The sequence below is a fragment of the Ctenopharyngodon idella genome, chromosome 3 (assembly GCF_019924925.1).
Source record: "Ctenopharyngodon idella isolate HZGC_01 chromosome 3, HZGC01, whole genome shotgun sequence".
NCBI lineage: Eukaryota > Metazoa > Chordata > Actinopteri > Cypriniformes > Xenocyprididae > Ctenopharyngodon > Ctenopharyngodon idella.
The window spans coordinates 6,830,386-6,854,823 of NC_067222.1; the positions used below are offsets into that span (position 1 = coordinate 6,830,386).

The 24,438-nt window shown below is 41.1% G+C and overlaps 2 protein-coding genes across 2 annotated transcripts in view; both read right to left on the reverse strand.

The window, feature by feature from the left end:
- LOC127509705 (interferon-induced very large GTPase 1-like) overlaps positions 1-24,438 on the reverse strand; it is a 322,431-nt gene that overhangs the window by 202,933 nt on the left and 95,060 nt on the right. The window lies entirely within an intron of this gene.
- LOC127509706 (interferon-induced very large GTPase 1-like) lies at positions 1,044-24,249 on the reverse strand. Its single transcript, XM_051888626.1, has 3 exons — positions 24,095-24,249; positions 15,235-15,302; positions 1,044-6,512 (listed from the first exon to the last, which is right to left on the reverse strand). Exons 2-3 carry the CDS (start codon positions 15,289-15,291, stop codon positions 1,746-1,748), a joined length of 4,824 nt encoding a protein of 1,607 aa, XP_051744586.1. The 5' UTR covers positions 15,292-15,302; positions 24,095-24,249; the 3' UTR covers positions 1,044-1,745.

Sequence of the window (24,438 nt, forward strand, 5' to 3'; positions counted from 1 at the left end):
GAAGATCGAGATAAATTGCACTTAATTTGTCTTCTGGCAAACATTTAAGTGTCTTCTGTTGCTTCCGAAGGGCAGTACTAAATGAAAAAAAAAAAATATATATATATATATATATATATATATATATATATATTTAAACAAAATAATAAAAATTTGGACATCTTTATCCTGTTCAAAAGTTTTCACCCCCCGACTCTTAATGCATCATGTTTCCTTCTGGAGCATCAGTGAATGTTTGAACCTTTTTTTTAATAGTTTTGTTTGAGTCCCTCAGTTGTCGTCAGTGTGAAAAGATGGATCTCAAAATCATAGTCACTGCTGGAAAGGGTTCAAATATGCGAAAGATGCTGGAAATCTGAAGTATTTTCAGGACCTGGAGGATTTTTTTCTGAATAATATTGGCCAGTTTAACTGCTCAGGACAAACAAGGGACTTATGAACAACCATCACAAAACAAAAAAACAGTCGTAGATCATCCAGGTAACCACACACAGTATTAAGAATCAAGGGTTCACAAATCTTTGAGCGAGTTGTTTTCATAAATTCAGCTATTTTTTGTCTTGTGTACCATATGTAAACATTTTTATGTAAAATATCTTACTCAGGGCAGTACTAAATAAAAAATAACAAGCATATTGTATGATCCCTCTTATTTTGTTAAAATTATTCACATTTTCACAGATTCTATGAGGGGTACACAAACTTTCAAGCAGCACTGTATAATGCAGAATTTTAAAACTAGCTGACAGTTCTTTCACTGCAGAGAAAAGCTGGACTTGTTACTCCTAACTAAACCTATCCTACTGGCACTATAAGACCATGACTTTGAGAGTGATTTTTGACAAAGGTGGCAGATACCATGACAATAATCATATAATAAGCACAATAATAAGCACACATAGGTCTATGGTTAGGACAAGGAAACCTGTAGAAACTTGCATGAGCAGAAACACAAATATACAGGTCAAGGCAGTTTTCAGTGCTATATGGTGTTTTTTCTCATCATGTTGTAATTTTTTGTTAACAGTACAATAGTACTAAAAGTACAATTATTGGACATTCATTTTTTTATTTTAGGTTTGATTTCATCAGCTATGAAAATCCATACAGAAATGTAACATTTAAATTCGTGAAAAAATATGTAACAATGACAATTGTTTTTTTTTTTTGTTTTTTGTTTTTGTTTTTTTGTGGGGCTACAATACAACTTATAATCAGCACTTAAAAAACTTATTATCAGCACTTAAAAAACTTATTATCAGCAAAAAAAAAAAAAAAAAACATTAAAAAATAAAAACTTATCAGCAACTGTTTACATTTGTATTGGATTTAAATTTTAAGGTTGTTTAATATGCAGGATTATCAAAGTTACTTACTGATTAAAAATAATAAAAGAAATAGAATTCAACAGATCAAACCCTCTAAAGTAAATGCATACAAAAATTGCCAGATAGTGAAATATCAAGAAACGTTCCTGTTAATAATAATAATGAAAAAAAAAAAAAACACTTAATGTGCACACATGCACTAAACACACAGTATAATTTCTGTTATACTTGAATACCGAACTCTAAATTTAAATAATTTTCAATGATTATCTCAATTAGTTCATTACGAAAATAATATTTTAGTTTTCATGATTATAAACTTATTACTGCAATGAAGATTTGTAGTGAAACTTTCCAAAAAAAAAAAAAAAAAAAATCTTTATTGTCTTATAAGTAGAGATCAGTTCACAGATTCAATTATATGTATTTATCCAAACTCTCAAGTGCTTCCTGTTTTGAGTATTTTCTCCATTCATCTGGGATCTTACCACTACCATCAAATGTTTTATTGTAGTATTTTTCCAGATCTTTCTGGAATTTGTATACAAACCACTTCCAGTAGGGCAGTTCAGAGAGGTCAGGGGTGATGCTCCAGTCTGCATAAACTCCTCCTCCTTGTCTGTATTCTCTCCAGAGCACTGTATCATCTGAGGCATTGGGATAAAAAGATTCAGTGCTGCTTGATACTGATGATGTGCAGATGCTAATACACAAGTTTGTTGTCTCCCGAAAAGACCACCCAGAAACTCCAGTCACTCTGTGGAAAGGAACACTGTGATCTCCATCATGGCTTTCTATGGTGTTTGTGCAGATGGCATAACAGAACGGACACTGAACCCAACAGCACTGACAGAAGTGATCAGTCAGAAGCTCATCTGGCCTTTCTTTATAGTCCAGCTTTACTGGAAAAGTCTTTGTATTGAATCTCCTGCTGATGTCAGACATTATAGTAGGAAGTTCTTGTCTTATCACATTTTCTAGGAGGTTTAAATCATCAACATCATCATGTTTCACTCCACTGAGGTCTTTTTCAGAGAAGATCAGCACATCTGAGAGCTGCTGTGTGAAACTCTTCAACCACAAACCAACATCTCCTCTGTTCACTTGAACATGTTCAGTAGATTCATGTGCTGCTTTCATGATCTTCTGCTGCAGGAGTTCAATGTTCTCCTTCATCTTGGGTAAAACACTGACACTGAACTTATCAGTGATGTACTGACTGACTTCATCTCTGATGAAGCTCTTGAAGTGATCTCTGGGATTATGAATGTAGTTTGTGTATTTGTCAAAATCCTCCTCTTCTGCCAGTGTCTTCAGGATGTGTTTCTCCAGATTTGATCTGTTTCCATTCAGTGACTCACAGTTTGATCTCATTTCATCTGCTAAATCTCTGGCAGTCTTCTTGTAGACACTCTGCTCAATGGGCTCTTTCAGTTTCTGACAGATGATCTCTCCAAAAATGGCAGCTGATGTTGCTCCATGGAGGTGTTTCTGGAAAATACTATAGTACTCTTCTCTCTTCTTCTCAACATAAATTACAGGATCATTGGCTTCCCTGAACAGTCTGTGTTGGTCAGTGATCATCTTGGTTGATCTCTTACAGATGGAAATAATCAAATCATTAAAAAATTCATTCTTGAACATATATTTCACTTGTCCTTCCTCATGTTCTCTTACTCTTGCCTTGATGTAACCTGTGAGTTGTTGAATGCAGCTGATGTTGTAGCCCATCTTTGAAATGTTAAATGACTGAATCATTGTGTCTGTCTGCTGAGCAACATCTGTGACTAAAAATCGTATTTGGGCTTCATCTTCTAGAGACAGAGAATGGTTATTTAGAAAACCAAGCTTCTCTTTAGCTGCTCTAATGGCACCTTTAATACCCCTATGTGCTGTAAATCCGCTGGTTTTCTTTAACTGTACATAACCTGAATAATTGGGCACAGAGAAAATATTCCTGCTCACCATGCAGTGATCTACAGGAGCACTTTCATAGATGTCACTGAGGAGGATTTTCACATCTCTCATTATGTCAATGTGTTTGGTTGAAGGAGTGTCTCTGATGATCTTATTCACACTTTCTTGCCAAAATAAATTAAACTCTTTCTTCAGTGTTTCTTCGTCTTTAGCTTTGTCTTTGAGTTTTAAGGCAAGTTCTTTGCTCTTTTCCAAGAGAGTGTTTTCATGATGTGTCCTATGACCATCAATCTTTTTCTTCAGGTCTCGCTGCTGAAGAATCTCATTTAATTTCCTATTTGTTTCTCTCACAATGTTTTCCTGAAGCTCTTTAATTTTGATTTCAAATGATGTTTTCCACTGAATCAGTATATCTTTATCTTTGTCTTTCTCAAATAATTCAGACATTGATTTTTTTACTTCTCCACTTGTCTTCTTCAGTTGCCTTTGAAGTTCAGTTTCCTCAACCTCATGAATTGCTTCATTTTCTATTTGGTTGTGTAGTTTGTTCTCAATTTCCATCATGGTGCTGCGAAGACTCCAGGTCCACTTGCTGTATTGTCTCTCTAGTTTCCTGTAGACTGAAATCTCCAGAGAATTTCTGAAGCTGAAGACAAAGCGTTCATTCAGTAAAGCCTCCCAGAGATCATTAATTCTATCTTTTAAGTCTATCAGCATCATTCCATCTGATTTTGAGACCTGAGAAATAATGGTTTGCTTTAGTTCTTGAATATTCTCACAGTAGTTTGGGTTTGGTGGTGCCATGGGTGGGCTGCCCTCCCAAAGATGAGCAAAATACTTCACATCTTTCTGAACATCAAATCTAATGACATCACTGAAACATTCAACATCACAGATTTCATCTTTAGCAGCGAGTTTTGTCATCTCATCCAGTGTCTTCTGCAATCGTCTCCTTCCCTCCATGTTTTTCTCTCCAGCTGTGACGTCTGAAACGTTCTGATGCACAAACACACAGCTGGGATACAGTCTGACCTTCTTCATCCTCATGAAGGCCTGAACAACAATCTGAAGAATGTCCTGCATCTCAGCAGGGTTTTCTCCAAAGATATTGATCAAGGTTAGATTTCCAAGACCAACAACAAATGTGGCCAGTTCATTATCATGATGTCTTGTTGATCTTCCAGCCAGTTCTAGAGCACGAAGACCCTCAGTATCAACAACCAGAATATAGTCAAAGTTCAACTGTGTTTTCATCTCATCTGACACTTTGACCAGCTGCATGAAAGCTCCTCTGGTGCACCTGCCAGCACTGACGGCAAACTGGAGTCCAAACATGGCATTCAGCATGGTGGATTTTCCAGAGCTCTGAATCCCTAAAACTGACAGCACAAAGACTCTCTGGTCTCCCAGTTTCTGGATGAGTTCCTCTAGAACAGCAGAGATCCAGAACACAGGAACATGAGCAGCATCTCCATCCATCAGCTCCAGTGGAAATCCAGAGATCATCATCTCTGCTGCAAGACTCGGGAGAGAAGAGAAGTCAAACTGCAGGTCTTTCTTGTTCTTCTTCACAGATGAACATGATTCATAGATCTGACCGATCTCCCTCATGATGTGCTCCAAACCAAAGGTTACAGCTTGAAGATCCTCAGATAGTCTCTCAAGTTCTGCTTGTTCAGCATTTAGTTTTTTAGATTTATCATTGTTTTCTTTCAGCTTTAAGACTGTTGACCACTTTTCATCATATTTGTGATGTAGAGCAGAAAGGTCAGCTGATGTATGTTCATCCAGGAGGATTCCAAGCCATTTGAGGAAAAACATCTTATTTGCGGCATTTGAGTTCATTTGTTCAATAAAGAACTTTATAAACTCACTAATGTCAGATTTATGCTGTCTTTCACGGATTTTCTTCATTTCTGTATGTTTTCTACTGATTTCCATTTCTAGATCATCTGCTTGAGGTCGATGTAGTTCTTTGTTCTTCTGACACCACTGATGCCACAGTTTCCCCTGATGAGGAAGAATTAATTCTTTGATTTCTGTCAGATCTTTCTTCTCTAGTAAACTCATCATCTGCTGTGCTGCTTCTCTTCCTCTCCTGCAGTCAGCATCATCTTCCTCATCTACTCTTATATCTGAGTGTTTGGACACATCTTCAAGTCTGAAAGTGGAAGATGATTCTGAGAGACAATCATTTATAGTTTTTCTGAGTTCCTCAGATACATCTGACTGATTTCTGTCTTTCAAACCAATCTTGTATTTTCCTTTCCGTGTTTCAGTGACAGTTGAAACTTCCTTTGTAAAAAGACAAATGAGTGGCGTTGAATTCTTGTACAGGTTTCTAATTATTGCTGCACTTCTATCATTGCTGTCAAGTTGTGGTAGAAGAACAACATTGACTGAAGCCATTTCAGTGAGGATCTCCAGCTGTTTCTCATGGTCTCCTGCATCACCGTGTAGATTACAGAACGCAACACAGTCAGGGAATTTATCTGCATTTTTCCCAGAAGGGCAGAACCAGGCAATCTCCACCACTCCATCCATCAGGACTCTGGTTCTGCTGCTGCCTGGGCAGTTCCTGTGGAAGAACGTGTTGTGTTTCTCATTGATCAGACTGTTCATCAGCTGAGACTTAGATGAGGACACAGAGCCAAACCTGAAGAAAGACACCATTGAAGTTTCTGCCTTGTAAACTGGCGTGGTTTTACTGTTGATCTCATTGTTGTTGTTTCTCATCTTCCAGCTCTTGTTGATTTGTCTGAATGTCCAGAGAGGAAACTCAATCTGTTGTGTGAATGGATCAGGAACAAGCAGAGGCAGAGCGTACTGACACTGGGACAGTTTAGTGACCATCAGCTGCTTCAGGAGACCATCAGCACAATGAAACACAGCCATCTGAATGTCCATTTGGTGTACCCCATCAGTTTTGGTCATTATTTCATTTGAAAATGACATTTCTTTGAAAATATCACCATCATCTTCATGTATGTCAATTGTCCTTTGTGGTGTGTTATGCTGCTTATTGATTTGTTTAGCTTTAACATATCTTGCCATGTAGTCCATTTTAAGTAACTTTTGTATGAAAGACATAACCAACCCCTCCTCAGCACAAAACTCATTGGACTCTAATGAATGTTCAGTTAACTGAAGAACATCTGCAGCTCTCAGTCTATGAACATGCTTGCCTTCAAGGTGAAGTCTGTGAAAGATTTCCTCTACTTCTTTCGGTCCCATTCCTTCTGTCCCAAGCTCTTTGACATTTTTTGCCTGTAAAATAAAAATCACAACTTTCAGTGCAGTTTTGTAGATAATTACTAGCATAAATAACTGCTCTGTAACAGCAATGGCTGCATAAATGTTTGGAATTTTCAACTGCACTTACTAAAAATGTGACCCACAAATTGATCCTATACTGTAAATATATGTTGTCTGTATGGACAGGTATTTTTGGTGAAGGTAATGTTAGCACAGTTAAATCACCTCTGCCCAGAGTACATATGGTCCCACTCTACAGAGTGTTAAAGTAACACTGAAGCAGAGTTAGAGATAATTGAGCGATTAATTTAGTGATGATTGAGAATTAGTGATGAACACTTGCTGTTAACAAGCAGAATCACTGAAGAAAGGAGAAACACAAGAACTACAATTGACTTCAGTCGTGGCCCGATTCGAGGCTTGTCACCAACAATTTTTTTTGTCCAAAAAATCCTCTATTGTGTGGTGTCATTATGATTATTTAACTGCTCCCACTCGAGATGAAGCATCCCGATCTCAAATCGTAAATATAAAACATGTTTGATATTTAAGACTCTTGATCGGGCTGCCTTTAACGTGATATCCGCAATAGCCAATGACAGTGAGCAAGCGCCACCTACTAGATGTTGCGTGCTTCTTTAGCTGAAACTGGGCAGCCACGAACATGAAATGGAGTATTGGAAAAGAAGATTGCCCATATTCTTTTTTTTTTTTTTCCTATTTTGTTTTTCACTGTAAAGCAGAACGTGTAGCAGGAGAGCCAGCTGACAACGCCGATTGTCCTCCATTTTTCTTCTCAAGTCACATATGATCTTGCGAATCTTCATGAGATCTGTCTAACTGTGAAATCGTTCCTGCAATCAACAGGTGTGTGGTCTCGCAGTCCAGTCGAATTATAATGCTAAATGATTATAATGCTAAAAATCGGCTGAAACTGTCATTATCTCAGTGGTCTTCCACAGTTTTAAAATTGGTTTAGAAAAATTCTTGGTTGTAAAACCTCTTGCTGTTTTCCACCCACAAACAACAACAAAAACAACAACAACAACACCCTGTCACACATTGAGAAGGTATACTGTCAATCTGAAATGAAATTGGGCTGTGGAAACATGCACTTTCCTTTTTAGAGCTATCCAAACTCAAAGAGCAAAACAGGTTGTACTTGTAAAAAAAAAAAAAAAATCCTCGGTGTAACACTGCTCTGTGTTTATATAGGAATCACTAGCAGAGTGTTAAAAGTTTATTAGATAATTAGATAATTGATTAATTGAATGACGATTGAGCATTATTGAAGACACCTGATGACAACAAGCAGATTTCACTGAGGAAAAAAACACAAGAACTACAACTGATTTCCAACCACAGCCTTACATGAAATCAACTGAAGACAAAATACATTAAATCTCTTAAGATTTCAGCAGAGGAGGATTAAACAACTTCACAAACAGCATTAGATTATTAGATTAATGTTTATGTAATCTGTTTGAAAAGAGAGAGATGTCAGTTGTTTGCGAGTCACCTCATTATCCACTAAATGCGGCCATGCCCACTGAGAGCATGCATTATTCATTGGCAAATTCTGAGGTAATTTAAGTTAACGGAGTCAACAATGCCTGCTGTTATCAACTCTGGGAAAAAGAAAAAAAAAAAAAAACGCATCAAGTTTAGTCAGATTCATGAACTTTTCATCGTTTTGAGACACGGTGAGGAATAATGCTGGGAAAATTTACCTCAAAGGAAAAGTGCGACTAGTTTTAGTTTCATTTTGAGGATCAAGCCGAGGATTGTGAATGGTAAGTTATGTATACTTAATTTTTTTTTTTTTTTTCTAATCGTAATATAGACTAGTGTCTGTGAATATTGAACTGCAAAAAGACCATTCAAATTTAAATCCTGCATGTTCTATGTGTCTCTGTATGGATGTAGGTTTCATTTACTACACATAACTTACATTAGTAAACATGCCATATTGATTGGCTTTTCCCAAACTATATTGCTGTAATGAGATGAGTGAAATTGACTGAATTTTGTAAGAAATACTGAAATAAAATGTGTTAGTAACGTATTTGTGACGATGAGATGCATTTATTTATGTATTTATATTGTCACCTGGTCTGTGTGATATACAGTCCTTACATGATTTACATCTATTATTTCCACACTCAGACAATAAAACCGTTTATATTTCAAAAAGTTTAATTATCTTTGTCATTCGTCATGTTGTTTTGGTAAGATGGCATTAACTGGAAAATGAAGACACTGTGGGGCATGTTCAGTGTTAGGTGCACATATCAACGAACATCACAACATGCTTCATTTATCAGTTCAGTTTTCATTAAATAAGGACATGACACATTTGTTTTGTTACTATACCGTTTATTTGTAAGTTTGATGAGTAAAGACGATCGCCTTTGTCATCTGCTCTGGCTTAGATGCTGCCATTCACATCCTGATTGGATCAGGGGTTTCCCAAGCGGAGGGGCGCTAAGGTTGTGTATTTAAAGGGCTGGAACGAACCAATTGTTTTTTTGTTTTTTTGTTTTTCCAGGTGTTTTCTTTTTACAAATGTACTGAATACGAAACATTTCTAACTGTTATACTTATTAATTGCATTTTCTATATCTGTTTATTTTCTGTTTCAATGGCTGTCCTGTTCTACTTTAAACATGAGATCAATGTTTTTTTTTTATTATTATTATTATTTGTTTTTTCTTCTTTATGCTATCTGGCTACAGAGCTGATATAGTCCAGTTCCTATTCTGGCGGGAATTTAGGATATTTAAGCCAGACCTTCTCAGCCTTTGGGGAGGGAAGAGGGGTCAGTGAGTTAAACTGAATGTTATGTTTTATGCTGTTTAAGCAAATTTACTTTGTTCTCGGTAATATAGAACAAGTGTATGCTGTGTAAAGCATTTGTAAGTTTTTCTGTTTGTTTTTTTTTTTTTTTTTTTTTTTTTTTGCTCATTTATTTTATTTTATTTTTTTCTTTAAGCGTACTCACTTATTTGTAAATATCACCCCAATTCTTGCTACTTGGATAAATAAAAAAACACTCTTTGGATTATCCTGGTGTATGCCTATGCCTTCCTATCACCTCCCTTGGTCCCTAACGGCATACCCTACGAACAGTATTAAATTGCAAATTAACATTTATAGGCTCTATAATATAACAAATGCGATACATAAAGTGTCATAGCCATGATATGAATGTTTGAACAAGATTTCTTTGGACTGTTTTGGACTGTTTATGGAGTGTTTACTGTGAAATAGCCACTATATGAAGTGCCACATCAATTAAGCTTTTGTTCAGAATAAATGATGAAAATTCAGCTTTGCATCAGAGAAATAAATTGTATTTTAAAGTATATTAAAATAGAAAACCATTATTTAAAAATCAAAAACATTGTAAATAGTAATCTTTTGACCGGTGCTGTATATAATTTAAAATATAATAGTCCTATACAAAATTCCCATGATATGCAATAATAGGGATAAAAAAACAAATCATGTTTTCTGTTAAGAGTGGATATTATATTAATAGTTGCAATGATCCTGTTATCACCATGCTCACAGATGTGTTTTTTTTTTTTTTTTTTTTTTTTAAATCACAGATTTGAGAATCATAGTGACCAGATATTGGTCCACATTTGACAAATTCTGCATGAATACGATGGTGAGATCACTGACTGGAAGCAGGATTTTCTCCAGTGCATAGAAACGCCTTGGAAATGCCAGGTATTGTCACCGTTCCCTCCTGTCCTGGACTCCATTTCCCATCATCCTCCTTGTTTCCACACCTGCACTCACTTCCTCGTCATCTCCCCATCATCACTGAGTACCTGCTCCTGTTCCTGTTCATCTGCACTCCCTTTATAATGGACTCACTCCCTGCACTCCTGGTCTGTTCTTATTGTTCGCTAAGTATGTTTGGATGTGTTTTCTGTTCCTTTGTTTAATAAATATCCCTGTTCTGTAGAAGTCCGTTTAAGCTTTGTCTCTGCTGCAACCATACCGTAACAGAAGAACAGACCCAACCGACCGGACTTCAACAAAGAAAATGGGGATTTTCCTGATCTCGATTTTTCCCCCAAAGAGCCGCAGACACCAACCCACAGCGGAGGACCGTATTTGGACCCTCAGGCAGGACGGTCGCCTGCTGGAGAGGTACGTGGAGGAATTTGCTGAGCTTTCTTGCAAGGTGAACTGGCCAGATGCTATACTTAACACCTGTTTTCTGCGGGGTCTGGATGAGGATACGATCCGTTATATTGAACCTGCATGTTTCTTTTCCCTCGTCGAGTCTATTAATCTGATTCTCTTTTTAAATGGTTCCGAGTTCGAGATTGAAGAGGTTCAAAAAAGATCGTATCTCCCTCGTCTGGCCCCCTCAGAAACACAGGCGGCCTGGCCAGTTCACCAGCCACCGGTTTCCTCCACATACCCCTCCAGTGGGTATTCCCCTGTGGTCCTGCCTGACCCAAAGCCCAAACCGCCCAAAAGGAGGGCCACCGCGAGGCCCAGACGGCCTAAGAGGATGGCTGCTGCCTCACCAGAGCCTCCGTTGAAGCCTGACGCCCAGCCTGAGCCCTCACCAAGGGAGGCCGATTGGCTCATTGACTTTTGGGCGGAACCAGTTGCTCCAGGTCTCCACGAGCCCGCTCCAGCCTTCCAGCCTTCCACAAACCTGCTCGGCCGCCCTGGCCGCCCGAGCTCCTAGACCCGATCTCCGTACCCGTCTGCACCTCTCCCCGCACCTGCGTGAAGGTCTCCAGGGCGCCCACTCCGGTTGTTCCATCAATGGCGCAAGGCCGCGCCTACCAGGAGGGGGAGATAAAAATCCCTGTTCTGTAGAAGTCTGTTTAAGCTTCGTCTCTGCTGCAACCATACCGTAACAGGTATGTGATGTTCACTTAAATCTTTGAACAGGATTTAAACAGGTATAACTGTGTCAAAATGTGCCTTTGACTCTCATTTATATTGTTAACTATATTCTAAATAAACTAGAGGGTTAAGGTGAAGGGGGATAGCCCTGTAGAGAACTACTCCTGCAGGAATTCCAGCGCTGCACACACTAGGCAGTTAACTGAGGTGGAAACCACCTTCCCTTGGAGGGATCTGCCGTCGGAAGCCTGACACCATTGGTGTGAGGACCTATTCGCCGAAGCCCTCTTAGAAACAATAATGGCCCTTAGATCCATTTTGCCCTTTGAGGGCTTGGGTTGCTAGTGTCACCCCTTTCTGCGGGGTAGAATGGGCAGCGACAATCTGCTTCTGCTGCACCCTATGTGAGAAGCTCGTAGATGGCTGGGGCTACTCCCGCCCAGCAGCCACAGAGACCTGAGAGCGACGAGGAAGGAATTTTTAGGACTCCACCACCTGCTTTTTCTCCTCCTGGAACTTATCGCCGACTGAATTTACAGCATCACGAAAAGGCCCAAAGGAGATAGCTGGACGTCTAATAAAAAGCCCTCAACTTTTTTCTTTATTCCAGACCGATGTCTCTCTCTGGCCACCAGGGTTGCCATAGAATGGCCGACTGACTTCAATTCAATTCACATTTATTAGTATAGTGCTTTTCACAATGCATATTGTTTCAAAGCAGCTTTACAGGGAGTGCATGTCAACATTACTGTGGCGAGGGGGGCGTGGTTCAGCGGAGTCGGCAGCGGGAGAGAGAATCAGGAGACGAACGGTGAGTGAGTGGGTTAAATGCAAATGACGAACACCTGTCTCTTGTTTCAGTAATTGGTGTGGAGAGAGTATATAACGCCAGGAGAAACAGGAGTGGGCCAGAGAGAGAGGGACTACTGACTGCTGCCCACGCTGGATGTGTCGTGTTTGGTTGTGGAGAGAATTTGTGAATGATTTATGACCGTTTTGTGCCTGTCTGCACACCTTTTCTTTTTGTATGCTGAATTTGTTAAATAAAGCAGTCAGTAGTCAAGCCGACCCTGTCCTCTTCCTTCCTAAACATTGAACCTTGTTACAATTACAATTTAGAGTAATCTGTTATCAGAGTTAACTGTGTCTAAATTATGTACTTTCAGAAATGTACATATATAATCACGCAGTTAGCTAACAATGTAATAATTTAGGCAATTTAATTTACAGTCACTGTTAGCAGATTAATTTAAGGGAGAAACAATGAGCTAATGGAAGTAATGAATACATGTTAACAATAATTAGGATATATAGCAATAGACTTGGCCGTCTCCTTGGTGGCCTGGAGAGATCTTCTGACTGACACAGCTAAGCAGGTCGGCCTGCAAGATGGGCATAGTATGCAGACACGGCGCAGCTTGACCTGCAGCCGAATAAGCTTTACGGACCAGCAGCAATGTTGCTCTGAGTGGTCTGGTGGGTAACTTCGGGGATCTAATTGATGATGCAGACTCAGGGGAGATATAGTTAACAAGCTTCTCTTCAACCCTGGGCATCGCCCCGTAACCGTGTTGTTTTAGCCTCAAGATGTTAGAATAGTTCAATGTTTGAGGGCTAAACACACAAAAGGAAACCAGCCTATTCCATGACCTCAACACATCAGTGTGAAGGTCAGGAAAAAATGGTAAGCCCCAACGAGGAGGACGTGAACGTGACGGCAGAAAGGCGATGTTTAACTTGGCTATGCGTGAGTCACAACCTCCACAAGCTCTTCAAATGCAGGAGTATGGTATGAAGTGGCTCCTGTGTCTCCAGTATCTCCTGTCTCAATACTAACAACATCCAGCTCCTCAGAGCTGGATAATTGTAGCACCGGTGCTTCATTCGGGGCGGAAGTAACCGCAGAGCGTACTTCCAGACCCTGAAATGAAACACTGGACTTGGCAGGTGAAGGCAGAGAGAACGAGGCCCATCTGTAACTTGCATGGCACCTTGAGCTCTTTAAAGAGTGACTGTGGGAGCACAACATTCTTAACTGTAGCTGCTCACAGTGCTCACATTGAATATACTGAGACAGACAAGCAACAAGGAGGGGACATTGAGGTATGAGGTATGTCGGTGATTTGGTGCATGTCCAATGTAGACAGAATCACTGATGTGAATCACACACTGATGTGAATGCACCATTCGCGACCGGCGTATTAGACGGTGTAACTTGCCAGTTTATACCAATAGCACAGCTGCCGAACTTCCAGTGAAAACAAGAGCATTTAGCACTCAGACACAATATAAAAACGATAGGCTTATACCTTTTTCTGTTTGCTCCTTGCTAAGCTAATGATAATAATATTCCAACTGTTCATTCAAATCAAATCTGATATGTGGCATTCATTGATGAATAATAGTAATTGTAATAATAACACTCACTAAAATATATTATATATAACAGTTACAGCAGCCAGAGGGAAAACTAATGTTAAAACGTCAAGAGTCAAGAGCCCAACTAAAGCAAACACTGATCTCTATCATTGTGACTTCAAACGGAACTATTATTTTCAATAAAACATCAACATCAAAACCTCTTTTAATTCTCAATCAGAACTTCTGTAGACGTATGACAGAAATAAACTCAAACTGGTCAGTGAGGCTGGTAATGCTGTTTGTGGAGTTGTTTAATCAGATCTCAAGAGATTTAGTGTCTTCTTTTATCTTCAGTTGATTTCATCTAAGGCTGTGGCTGGAAGCTGTAGTTTCTGTTGTTATTCTTCTTTCCTTCAGTGGTTCTGCTTGTTATCAGCTTTCTTCAATAATGCCCAGTCATCACTCAATTAATCACTTAAAGGCACAATCTGTAAGATTTTTGTAATAAAATATCCAAAAACCACTTGCACAGTGTGATATATTTCATGAGGCTGTGTACTTATATTGTCCCAAAAGTTGCCATGGATTTGTAAATCCAGAGAAATTCCAATTTTAAATAATGGCTTATTCCTTGCCATTGTCGCCTATCAATGACATAATATCCGCGCTATCTGCGGTTTCCGCTTGTAGAAACTATGGCAACTCACGTGGACAAAATGCGAAAGTGTTGGTTATACAACATCTAGCGTGCCGCTGTTGTGTCGTTCAGTCATCATGGATGACGATTATTCATTGGCGAGTACAGAAAATCCCCCCCCACATTTATTGCACAAGTAATAGTCATGTACAGATGATTTGAATAGATATGAATGTCAATAATAGCACATATAAACAATGTGAGATACAGATATGATGTGACAGCTGATAATGCATAGGTAGATTCACTTGAAAAACTATTAAGTGTTTGTAATTACATAATTCTGTGGGTTATGCTGATGAAATAACACATACAGTTATATTGCACTTTCTTTGTACTTCAGTAAATTAAATAAAGTGCCGCACTGTATATATGTGTCACACAAAAATATTTAGCCATTACTTGCAAATACTGTGGGCAGTGGTGGACGAAGTACACAAATCAAGAACTTGAGTAAAAGTACAGATACATATCATAAAATATTACTCAAGTGAAAGTATTTAGTGCTCCTTAATACATCTCATATTGTCTGTAACCTCTTTTCATTAAACAACTGATGTATTTGTATTACATTCCAAAAAGCACTTTTATCAGCCCCACAGTGGAAAATGAAACCATATTCATACCAGCTGTGCTGGATTGGCACAGAATGGAATAGTTAAGCAAGGAGAATGGTTTGGCCCAATGGAAAAAAGGTTTTAGTTTGAGGTATGCAGTCCTTGTTGAGTAAATGTGGTTAAATGTTCTTTTTGATTTCATCTTGATCTTGGTCTTGACTATTCACTCAACACTTACCACATCTCTCTCTCTACTCTCTGTTGCATTGGTGTAGTCCATGATCTCTTCATTCATTGTAGGTTGATCTTGTGAGAAAAAACAAAACAAACAACAACATGTGAATATATAAATAGGGCTTGGCAACTTTGAATAGTATTGGTTAGAAAACCCCAGCCATGTATTCTCTCCTAGTCAAGGCTAATGATAGCAAAAACACAGCCACAGGGTAGCATACTCAAACAGACTTACTCAAAATAGACATGCTCAAAATATTACTTAAATGTTATAATTAATTTAGAAGCCCTGGAAAGAAAGCAATTATCATGTAACCCTCCTCCAAAGGGTACGTACACACAAGGTTAGGATACTCAACTTAGGGTCACTGAATGGCACAAATAGAAGTCACATGAACTGTACTGAAATAAGTTATCACAATTGCTATCACCAGAACAGCAATAAAGTGTGGTGCGCAGTCAGTATGTGTCTGTCCCTTTTTAAAGTTCTTCAGTCCAGTCTTTCAGATGACCAAAAAAAAAAAAAAAAAAATTTCCTTTATTGGAAATCAGTCCTGTCTTTTGATTCCAAAACGAGTGAAGCAAAATCAAAAAAAAAATCAACAAAAAATGTTCAATCCAATCCCAATCTGGAATTTAGGAGAAAGAAAAAAATGCATTCAAGGGTCCACTGAGATCTTACCGCACAGTGTTATCACATGAGACATCCCGCAGCAATCTATGACTCCATAGATCCAACGATCAAGGGTGCTGGCTCGCCATCTTCCCTCCGGAAGAATTCAATTGTATATGGGTCATTGACGAATAAGGTTTTTAAAAGTGTAAAAAAAAAAGAAACATAAGCAAATTTATTTGTTGTTTATTTGCTCTATAACGAAAATATGAGCCATTTGGTATACAGGCACCACTGTTTCCCTTTCGAAAGGGAACTTCTTTGTGAATGCGCGCGGTCTCTCTCCTAATAATAATAATAATAATAACTGTCCGGCAAGCTCCATCTGCGAGCCCTGTGATCTGAGTCTCCGCCCTGCCTCAGCACAAGCGGGACCGAACCACCAAGCCCAGATGCTGAACTCTCTTTCCTCGAGAAGAGACCCAGACGAGAACGGAGCGTTCTTAAAGGAATGTGCTCACAGTTTGCATAGGCAGTTCCCTCGAGAACTGACCATGCGTGCTCTTCCCCAGACAGAGAACGCACAGCTTTCGTGTGTATCTAGTGTCAGCGTAACCTGAGATGATTTTGAGCATGAGCAGTTGTTTTTGATTTAAATTAGATAAATTAAATTTACAGCAAAAACTGCATGGTCTGACTTTATAGCTTTGTGAAATGGTACAAGACACCTGCACAAAACAAAAAGAGCATATGGACTGAATGACAATGCAAGTTCACTCAATAACAGTAGGTGGCGCTTGTGGAACAGTAGAGATATAGCGTTCCTCTGCACACAAAGCAGCTGTGCTTATAAAATAGGCTACTTATACAGAGATCGAAACTTTTCTGAAGACAGTTCGCTTCTAAGTTACATTCATATAAACCCAATATTTATATTTTTCTTCCTATATTTCACAAGCGGTGAGCTTGGCCTGGTACAGTATTTGCTCTGCTGGCGCGTCTGTGTTCTTCTCTTTGTGTCCGTATTCAGCATGGCTGTATTAACATCCTGTTTTCAGACTTCGTAATATTTCCAGACAAAAATGACAGTTGGGGAAATGATTGCAAAGCAGTTTTTTTGCAAATCCAGAATGGCTACATATTGACCAAAATAAAACTAATAACCGTTCGGATTTATGGCTGGTGGACCATGCATAACTGTTTTTTATTATTGTTCAAATCATCCTCCGGGCCGGATTGGACACCTTTGTTGGCCGTTTTCGGCCCGCGGACCGTATGTTTGACACCCCTGCCATAAATCATAAGCAGTGTCTCAGAACAAGCTGTTTCCAGATCCCTGGCAGTGTGACGTCACATTTGCCACAGGCCCCGCCCACTAATGTTGACAGACACTGCTGTTTTAACATAGAACCACCCTGAGTGAGTTCACAGCAAGTTGTACACAGTCCACCATTGCTGCACTGACGAGAACGTCTCCCAAGCATTTAGGTGTTCTGTAGCTGGATGGATTAATCCACATAGCTCTCTCCATTTACTCCCTAAATCTGAGCCGCTGAAGATGAGGTGGATTCATTTTGTTTTCGAAGAAAATGCTCACTCAACTCTACTGAAATTTGTTTCTGTCTGCGCGAATCATTTCACACCGGACTGCTTTGTGAACTAATGTCAATACAGAGGGACAATACAAAACAGAGGTTGTGCTAAAAAGTTGTTACTCAAGGAAAGATCAGTAACTGTTCATGATCCAGCCTACAGTCTCCAGAGTGATACTGGATACAGCAGTAATGAAATGAGAGCACTTTATTACAGTTCATCGGAGTTGATTTACAGATATAAAGTTTACCAGTTTATTAAGCATCACCCGAAAAGGCATTTGTTTACTGTTAGTTGTAATGAATGTTTCTGTGTACTTTGCTGTGTATGTTGATGATAATGCAAGGGAGAGAGAGAGTTTATGGATAATATTTTAATGCACACTTGCACTGTGTTTTATTAAGTTCTTACAGTGATTTTCTAGAGTGAAAACAGATGCTTCATATTTTGTGTGAAGTATAATAAATGTTATAAAACTCATCGGTAAACTGGCTTGTACTAGTAGAGTGGATAAAAACAAGAAGACAATATAAGTTATAACCGTAATTAAACTAAACTATGCCTGTTCTATCTTCATGCAGCATATATTCGTAGTTTCTGACATTATAGTGAGTCCTGACTGAATCCTGACAGGGGAGAACGAGCTCTTGAAGCTCCGCCCTCTTAGGCCGAGTGCAGCAGCTCATTTGCATTTAAAGGGCACACACTGAAACGTCGCACTTTTGCTCAACCCCATAAAGTGGCAATTTTAACATGCTATAAAAAATTATCTGTGGGGTATTTTGAGCTAAAACTTCACATACACACTCTGGGGACATCAGAGACTTATTTTACATCTTGTAAAAGGGGGCATAATAGGTCCCCTTTAAGATATTTTTGATGAAATCCGATGGCTCAGTGAGGCCTCTATTTCCAGCAATGTCACTGAACCAGATCTCAAAAAGAGATCCTGAAAGGTACTAAAGACATATTTAAAACATTTCATGTGAGTACAGTGGTTTAACTTTAATATTATAAAGCAACGAGAATACTTTTTGTGTGCCAAGAAAACAAAATAGTGTGTTAGCAGTGTTTTGAAATCGGCCATCACTAGATATTGTTGATTTTTTTTTTGGCACACAAAAAGTATTCTTTTCCTTTTATAATATTAAGGTAGAACCACTGTACTCACATGCACTGTTTTAAATATGTCTTTTGTAGCTTTCTGGATCTTGAGAGGTTCAGTGTCATTGCTGGCTATGCAGGCCTCACTGAGCCATCGGATTTCATCAAAAATATCTTAATTTGTGTTCTGAAGATGAACGAAGGTCTTACGGGTGTAGAATGACTTTATCATTAATAGATTTAAATCATGAATTCAATTCCTTAAACATTCACAATCGTGTGCTCAATTCACTCAATATACATATATGAGATAAAGTTCACTCATTGAATTCATGTCAACAACATGACTTCCACACTACAAATAGTTAACAATATTCAAAATACATTTTAGCTATGCATACAACTCTTAAGGCAGGAACACACCAAGAACTAGTGGTGACGAAAGCAGACTGCGGGGTTGGCTCACGTCGGCAGTGTCTGTGTCCAAAGTTGCCCTGACACAGCAAACCGATGCTTGACAGCCGACGGCCAAGTAGCATGTCCGTTCTGTGCCTGTGCAAGATGAAATGCCTTTCCGTACCAGCAGGTGGCAGTAGCTGATCAGCCAATCAGAATGATCTGATGGCCCGACTGACCGACGAGCTCCTACGGCGATTCAACATGTCGAATCGGCCGGAAAAAAGCCAACGAGGACCAACTTCAGCCGACGGTGTGGAACACAATGAGAAAACTTAAGGCAGGCATACACTGTGCGTTCCCTTTCAGTCGGTCACGTTCGAAGTACGTCAGTAGTGACTGACGAATTGGGATATCGCTAGAGAGCCCTATCAGCTTCGAGTGAATTAAAACAGGCCAATGAAGTTGGCGTGTGATATTTGCATAATGCGCACCGCCCCCGCCAGGTGGTATAAATAGGGGAGCAGATGCCATCGCACTCTGTCTTTCGCTTTGGAGCCACCCAGTTGTGTTCCAGCTTTCAGACTGAGAGTGAATACTACAAGCCTGTGTGTGAAGTACAGCGTCTTGTGTTGGTGTAAAGGCACTTCAGCGAGGTCGCGAGCTTCCCGAGGAGCCTGAGCTTAAGCTCTCCAATGCTGTTGTCACAGCAAAAAAATTTCCCAAACAAACCCAGCTGTGTCTTTTGCAATTTGGGCCGGTTCCTCCGTTGTGTTCGGGGAGTGGTGTACCCGAACACATCGTGACACTCCCTGTGTGCTTCAGCACAAGTGAGCTGAATCTTCCCCTTCTAAAAGAACTTCACAGACAAACCCTGCGTCTTTTTCAAGATGTCATTTCGTCTGTGCGTTACTGGATACGGTCGTTCATTGGTCCCCGCTGAGGGCCACAATCGCTGCACCACGTGCCTGGGCGTTCAGCACGCTGGGAACATGACTATTGCAGTGTTGAGACCGAGACTCTCATTCCTTGGTTCTCAGGGAGCGGGGGTCCCCTCCCCTATGCCCCGTTCTGCCATGTTCGCTGGCTTCGGCCAGTGTGACGGTGCGTCGGCGTGTAGGCAGGGTGATCTGAGTATCACGGTCAGGGCTTCCCCGCCAAGCCCCGCTCCGCGGGCCCCTGCCCCCTCTACTTCACTGCAACCGGTGGTGCTGCCGATCGAGCATGCTGGTCCCTCTACGGAGCGATCATCCGTTTCCTTCGGCGCACCCGCGGATGACCGCATGTCGATCGCGGCATCGGAAGGTGAGCAAGAGTCCTCAGAAGATGAAGACTCGGCTGCGTTACCTCTCTCCAGGACAGTAGCGTTGCCCGAGGCCGATCCTGAGTTGACGGCTATGCTTTCCCGGGCTGCCGAGAAGGTCGGGCTCATCTGGAATCCTCCACCGTGTCCCGGCCCTTCTCGGCTTGATGATTGGTACCTCGGGGCGGCCCGCGCTGGTCCACAGTGCCCCGCCCCAATGCCTTTCTTCCCGGAGGTGCATGATGAGGTGACCAGGTCTTGGCGGACACCCTATAGCGTTCGTGCCAGGCCTGGCCCCTCGTCCGCCTTCACCACCCTGGATGGTGGAGAGGCTAGGGGATACACGTGGACGTTTGTGGTGCCTTTGGTCCCGTTGGCTCGATGTCTGGAAGCCTGGGTAGCGCTCCCCAGCCCGTCCCGCTGGCTCATTTGCACTATCAGACTCGGCTATGCGATTCAGTTTGCCCGGCGTCCCCCGGTCTTCAGGGGTGTCCACTACACTTAGGTGTCACTGGACAATGCACCTGTTCTCCGGGCAGAGATTGCTGTCCTCCTGGCGAAGGATGCAATCGAGCCGGTCCCTCCAGCCGATATGAAGTCAGGGTTCTACAGCCCCTACTTCATTGTACCTAAGAAGGGCGGTGGGCTACGGCCAATCCTGGATCCGCGTGTCCTGAACCGGTCCCTTCACAGGCTGCCATTCAAGATGCTTATGCAGAAACGCATTTTCGAATGCATCTGTCCCCAGGATTGGTTTGCAGCGATCGACCTGAAGGACACGTACTTTCATGTCTCGATTCTGCCTCATCACAGACCCTTTCTACGGTTTGCGTTCAAGGGTCGGGCATATCAGTACAAAGTCCTACCCTTCGGGCTGGCCCTGTCGCCCCGCGTCTTTGCGAAGGTTGCGGAGGCAGCCATTGTTCCGCTCAAGGAACAGGGCGTTCGCATTCTCAACTACCTCGACGACTGGCTCATCCTGGCCAGCTCGCGGGAGCAGTTGTGCGAACACAGGGACATGGTGTTAGCCTCGGATTGCTTCATATGAGGCCGCTTCAACACTGGCTCCGCGGCCGGGTACCGAGATGGGCGTGGCAGCGCGGTACGTTCCGTGTCCCCGTGACACCAAACTGCCATCGCACCCTCACCAAGTGGTCGGACCCTTCGTTCCTGCGGGCTGGAGTTCCCCTCGAACAAGTGTCCAGGCATGCTGTGGTCCACACAGATGCCTCTGCCACGGGGTGGGGGGTCACGTACAACGGGCATGCAGCATCGGGTCTGTGGATGGGGCCTCAACTGCAGTGGCATATCAATTGCCTCGAGTTGCTAGCAGTACGTCTTGCACTGGGCCGCTTCCAGGAGCTGTTGACAGACAAGCACGTACTGGTCCGCTCGGACAGCACTGCGGCCATTGTGTACATCAACCATCAGGGTGGTCTATGCTCCAGCCGCATGTCACAACTCGCCCGCCATCTCTTGTTATGGAGTCAGAAGCATCTGAGGTCGCTTCGTGCCATTCATGTCCCAGGCGTGCTCAACCGTGCAGCCGATGAGCTCTCACGGCAGCCTCCGCTTCCGGGCGATTGGAGACTCCATCCCCAGGTGGTCCGGCTGATCTGGCAGCGCTTCGGCGAGGCACAGATAGATCTGTTCGCCTCCCCGGACACTGCACACTGGCCCCGGGGCCTACGCAAGTATGCGTTTCCCCCAGTGAGCCTTCTCGCACAGCTCCTGTGCAAAGTCAGGGAGGACGAGGAGCAGGTTATTTAGTGGCTCCATACTGGCCCGCTCGGACCTGGTTCTCGGACCTCACGCTCCTCGCGACAGCACCTCCCTGGCCCATTCCTCTGAGGAAGGACCTCCTGACTCAGAGACGGGGCACCCTCTGGCACCCGCGTCCCGACTGTGGAAACTCCATGTGTAAGACCGTCCTCCTGGTTGCATTGGCCTCGCTCAAGAGAGAAGGGGACCTGCCCGCATTTTCGGTTGACGAATCGTGCCTGGAATTCGGGCCCGGTGACTCTCACATTATCCTGAGACCCCAGCCTGGATATGTGCCCAAGGTTCCTACCACTCCTTTCAGAGATCAGGTAGTGAACCTGCAAGTGCTGCCTTCGGAGGAGGCAGACCTAGCCCTAGCTTAAACCCACATACTGGGTTGCGCTGATTGACCATATGTTTCCAGAGATAGGCCTATCGATGGATATCAACTATGGATATCAAGAGAATTTAGCATTTCCAATTTATAGATTAAATTATTATTATTATTATTATTATTAGGGTAGGCCTACTTTTATTATTCAATTATTAAAATTAATTTGGCCCACAATAGGCTAATTTCATAGCGCATCACTGCATAACTGACACGCTGCGAGGATAATAAATCAAAAGATTTGATAGATTAGCTTTCTCCTCATTGAAAATGATTTAAAGACATTTATACAATGAATTATAGGCCTATAATTAAAATTATTAACAGTCTAATGTGTCCGACCACTGCAATAATCAGTCAATTAAAAGCAGCTTCATTTCAAAAACAAATATTTAACACGAAATACTTCTCATTTTTTTCACTATAGCCTACAGAATATGGGCCACAAGAGAAATATTAAGAAAATAAATTAAGACATAGCGTACCGTTACCAGCATGTTGAAGATTCATCTCTCGTTGTCTCTGAGAGATTATGCACCGAAAGCTGGTCGGTTTTACTTTTGTTTTCTGTAAAGGCTGAATAATTGACTGGGGATTGAGACTTCTTCATCGGCATAACTCTCACGCAAAGTTTGCACATTGCTTGTGTGATATAGCCTACACACCGACTCGCTTACATGGTTTAAAATGGAAAAATTTCCAATATTGCGACGTGACATGATGGACAACGGTTCACATTTCCGCATTTACAGTGATAATAAAATTAAGTAAATATTAAAGAGCCTACATGAGTAAATTAAAAGTGAAAAGTGAAACAAGTAAATTAATGATCAAGTAAATTAATACAAGAGACGCCGGTTATGTACACGCAGAAGACGTGGGTATAATAGGCTAGCCCAGGGGTGTCAAATTCATTTTAGGTTGAGGGCCGGATGGGAAAAAATGTAACCATGTGCGGGCCGAATTTCATTTTTAAACCTTAGTGCACTGACAGTTACATTTAATATTAACCCAACAAACTACAGATTTGCAAGAAAAAAAAACGCTCTTTGAAATATGTATTTGTTTTTACTGCGAAAAGGCTTTATTAGATTTTTAAAATGTTTTATTTAATATTTTTAGTAGAGCAAATTTGATACCGGTTGCCTTTTTTTATTTTTTTTTTTTTTTTAAGCAAATTTATTTGTTGTTTATTTGCTCTATAACGAAAATATTAGCCATTTGGTATACAGGCACCACTGTATTTTGAGCATGAGCAGTTGTTTTTGATTGAAAAACTGCATGGTCTGACTTTATAGCTTTGTGAAAAGAACAGATGGACTGAATGAAAATGCAAACCGTTCGGATTTATGGCCGGTGGACCATGCATAACTGTGTTTTTATTATTGTTCAAATCATCCTCCGGGCCGGATTGGACACCTTTGTGGGCCGTATGTTTGACACCCCTGCTTTACATCAAGATGATAATATTCACATTTCTCATCACAAATCACATTACGTGTCCTCAACCATGCATTAAAATACCCGCTCAACATGACAGCTTGCTTTACACATCGAGGTGATAATTTCAAAACTCTCGAAATAATTTGATCATAACATGAAGAAACATTAGAGATCAAAATACAACAATATGAATCTCCTCGTCTAACTATTTAGAAGTTAATGTTAGATCATTTAAACTTGTTAAGCTTGTTAACACTCACCGAGATTTAAGTTCACATCTGACAAAATACAGCTTCAATCCAATGGTTCAAGTGTTAATGACGATCTCAAATATCATTTTACAATTTATGTAAATACAATGCCGTAGTAATTAATTCAGACTTCCCTGCATCTGCACGCCAGATCATTTCATCACTCTCTGCCAATACTCGCTTGCCTCACCGAGATATATCCAGCTGCAGAACCGCAGCACCAGCAGTCTCGGTGAGGGGCGGGGCTTAAACAGTCATAGTTGCGCTACCCACACGCACAATTATATTGCAGCCATTTGCTAAAATCATTTAAGTTCATTTTTTTTTTCCTCATTAATGTACACACAGCACCC

Coding starts and splice junctions, on each gene's coding strand:
- LOC127509706 (XM_051888626.1), bottom strand. CDS start 15,291: ATGAATGAAGAGATCATGGACTACACCAATGCAACAGAGAGTAGAGAG. Junction 6,513..15,234: donor AGAGTAGAGAGAGAGATGTG/GTAAGTGTTGAG, acceptor TTTATTTTACAG/GCAAAAAATGTCAAAGAGCT.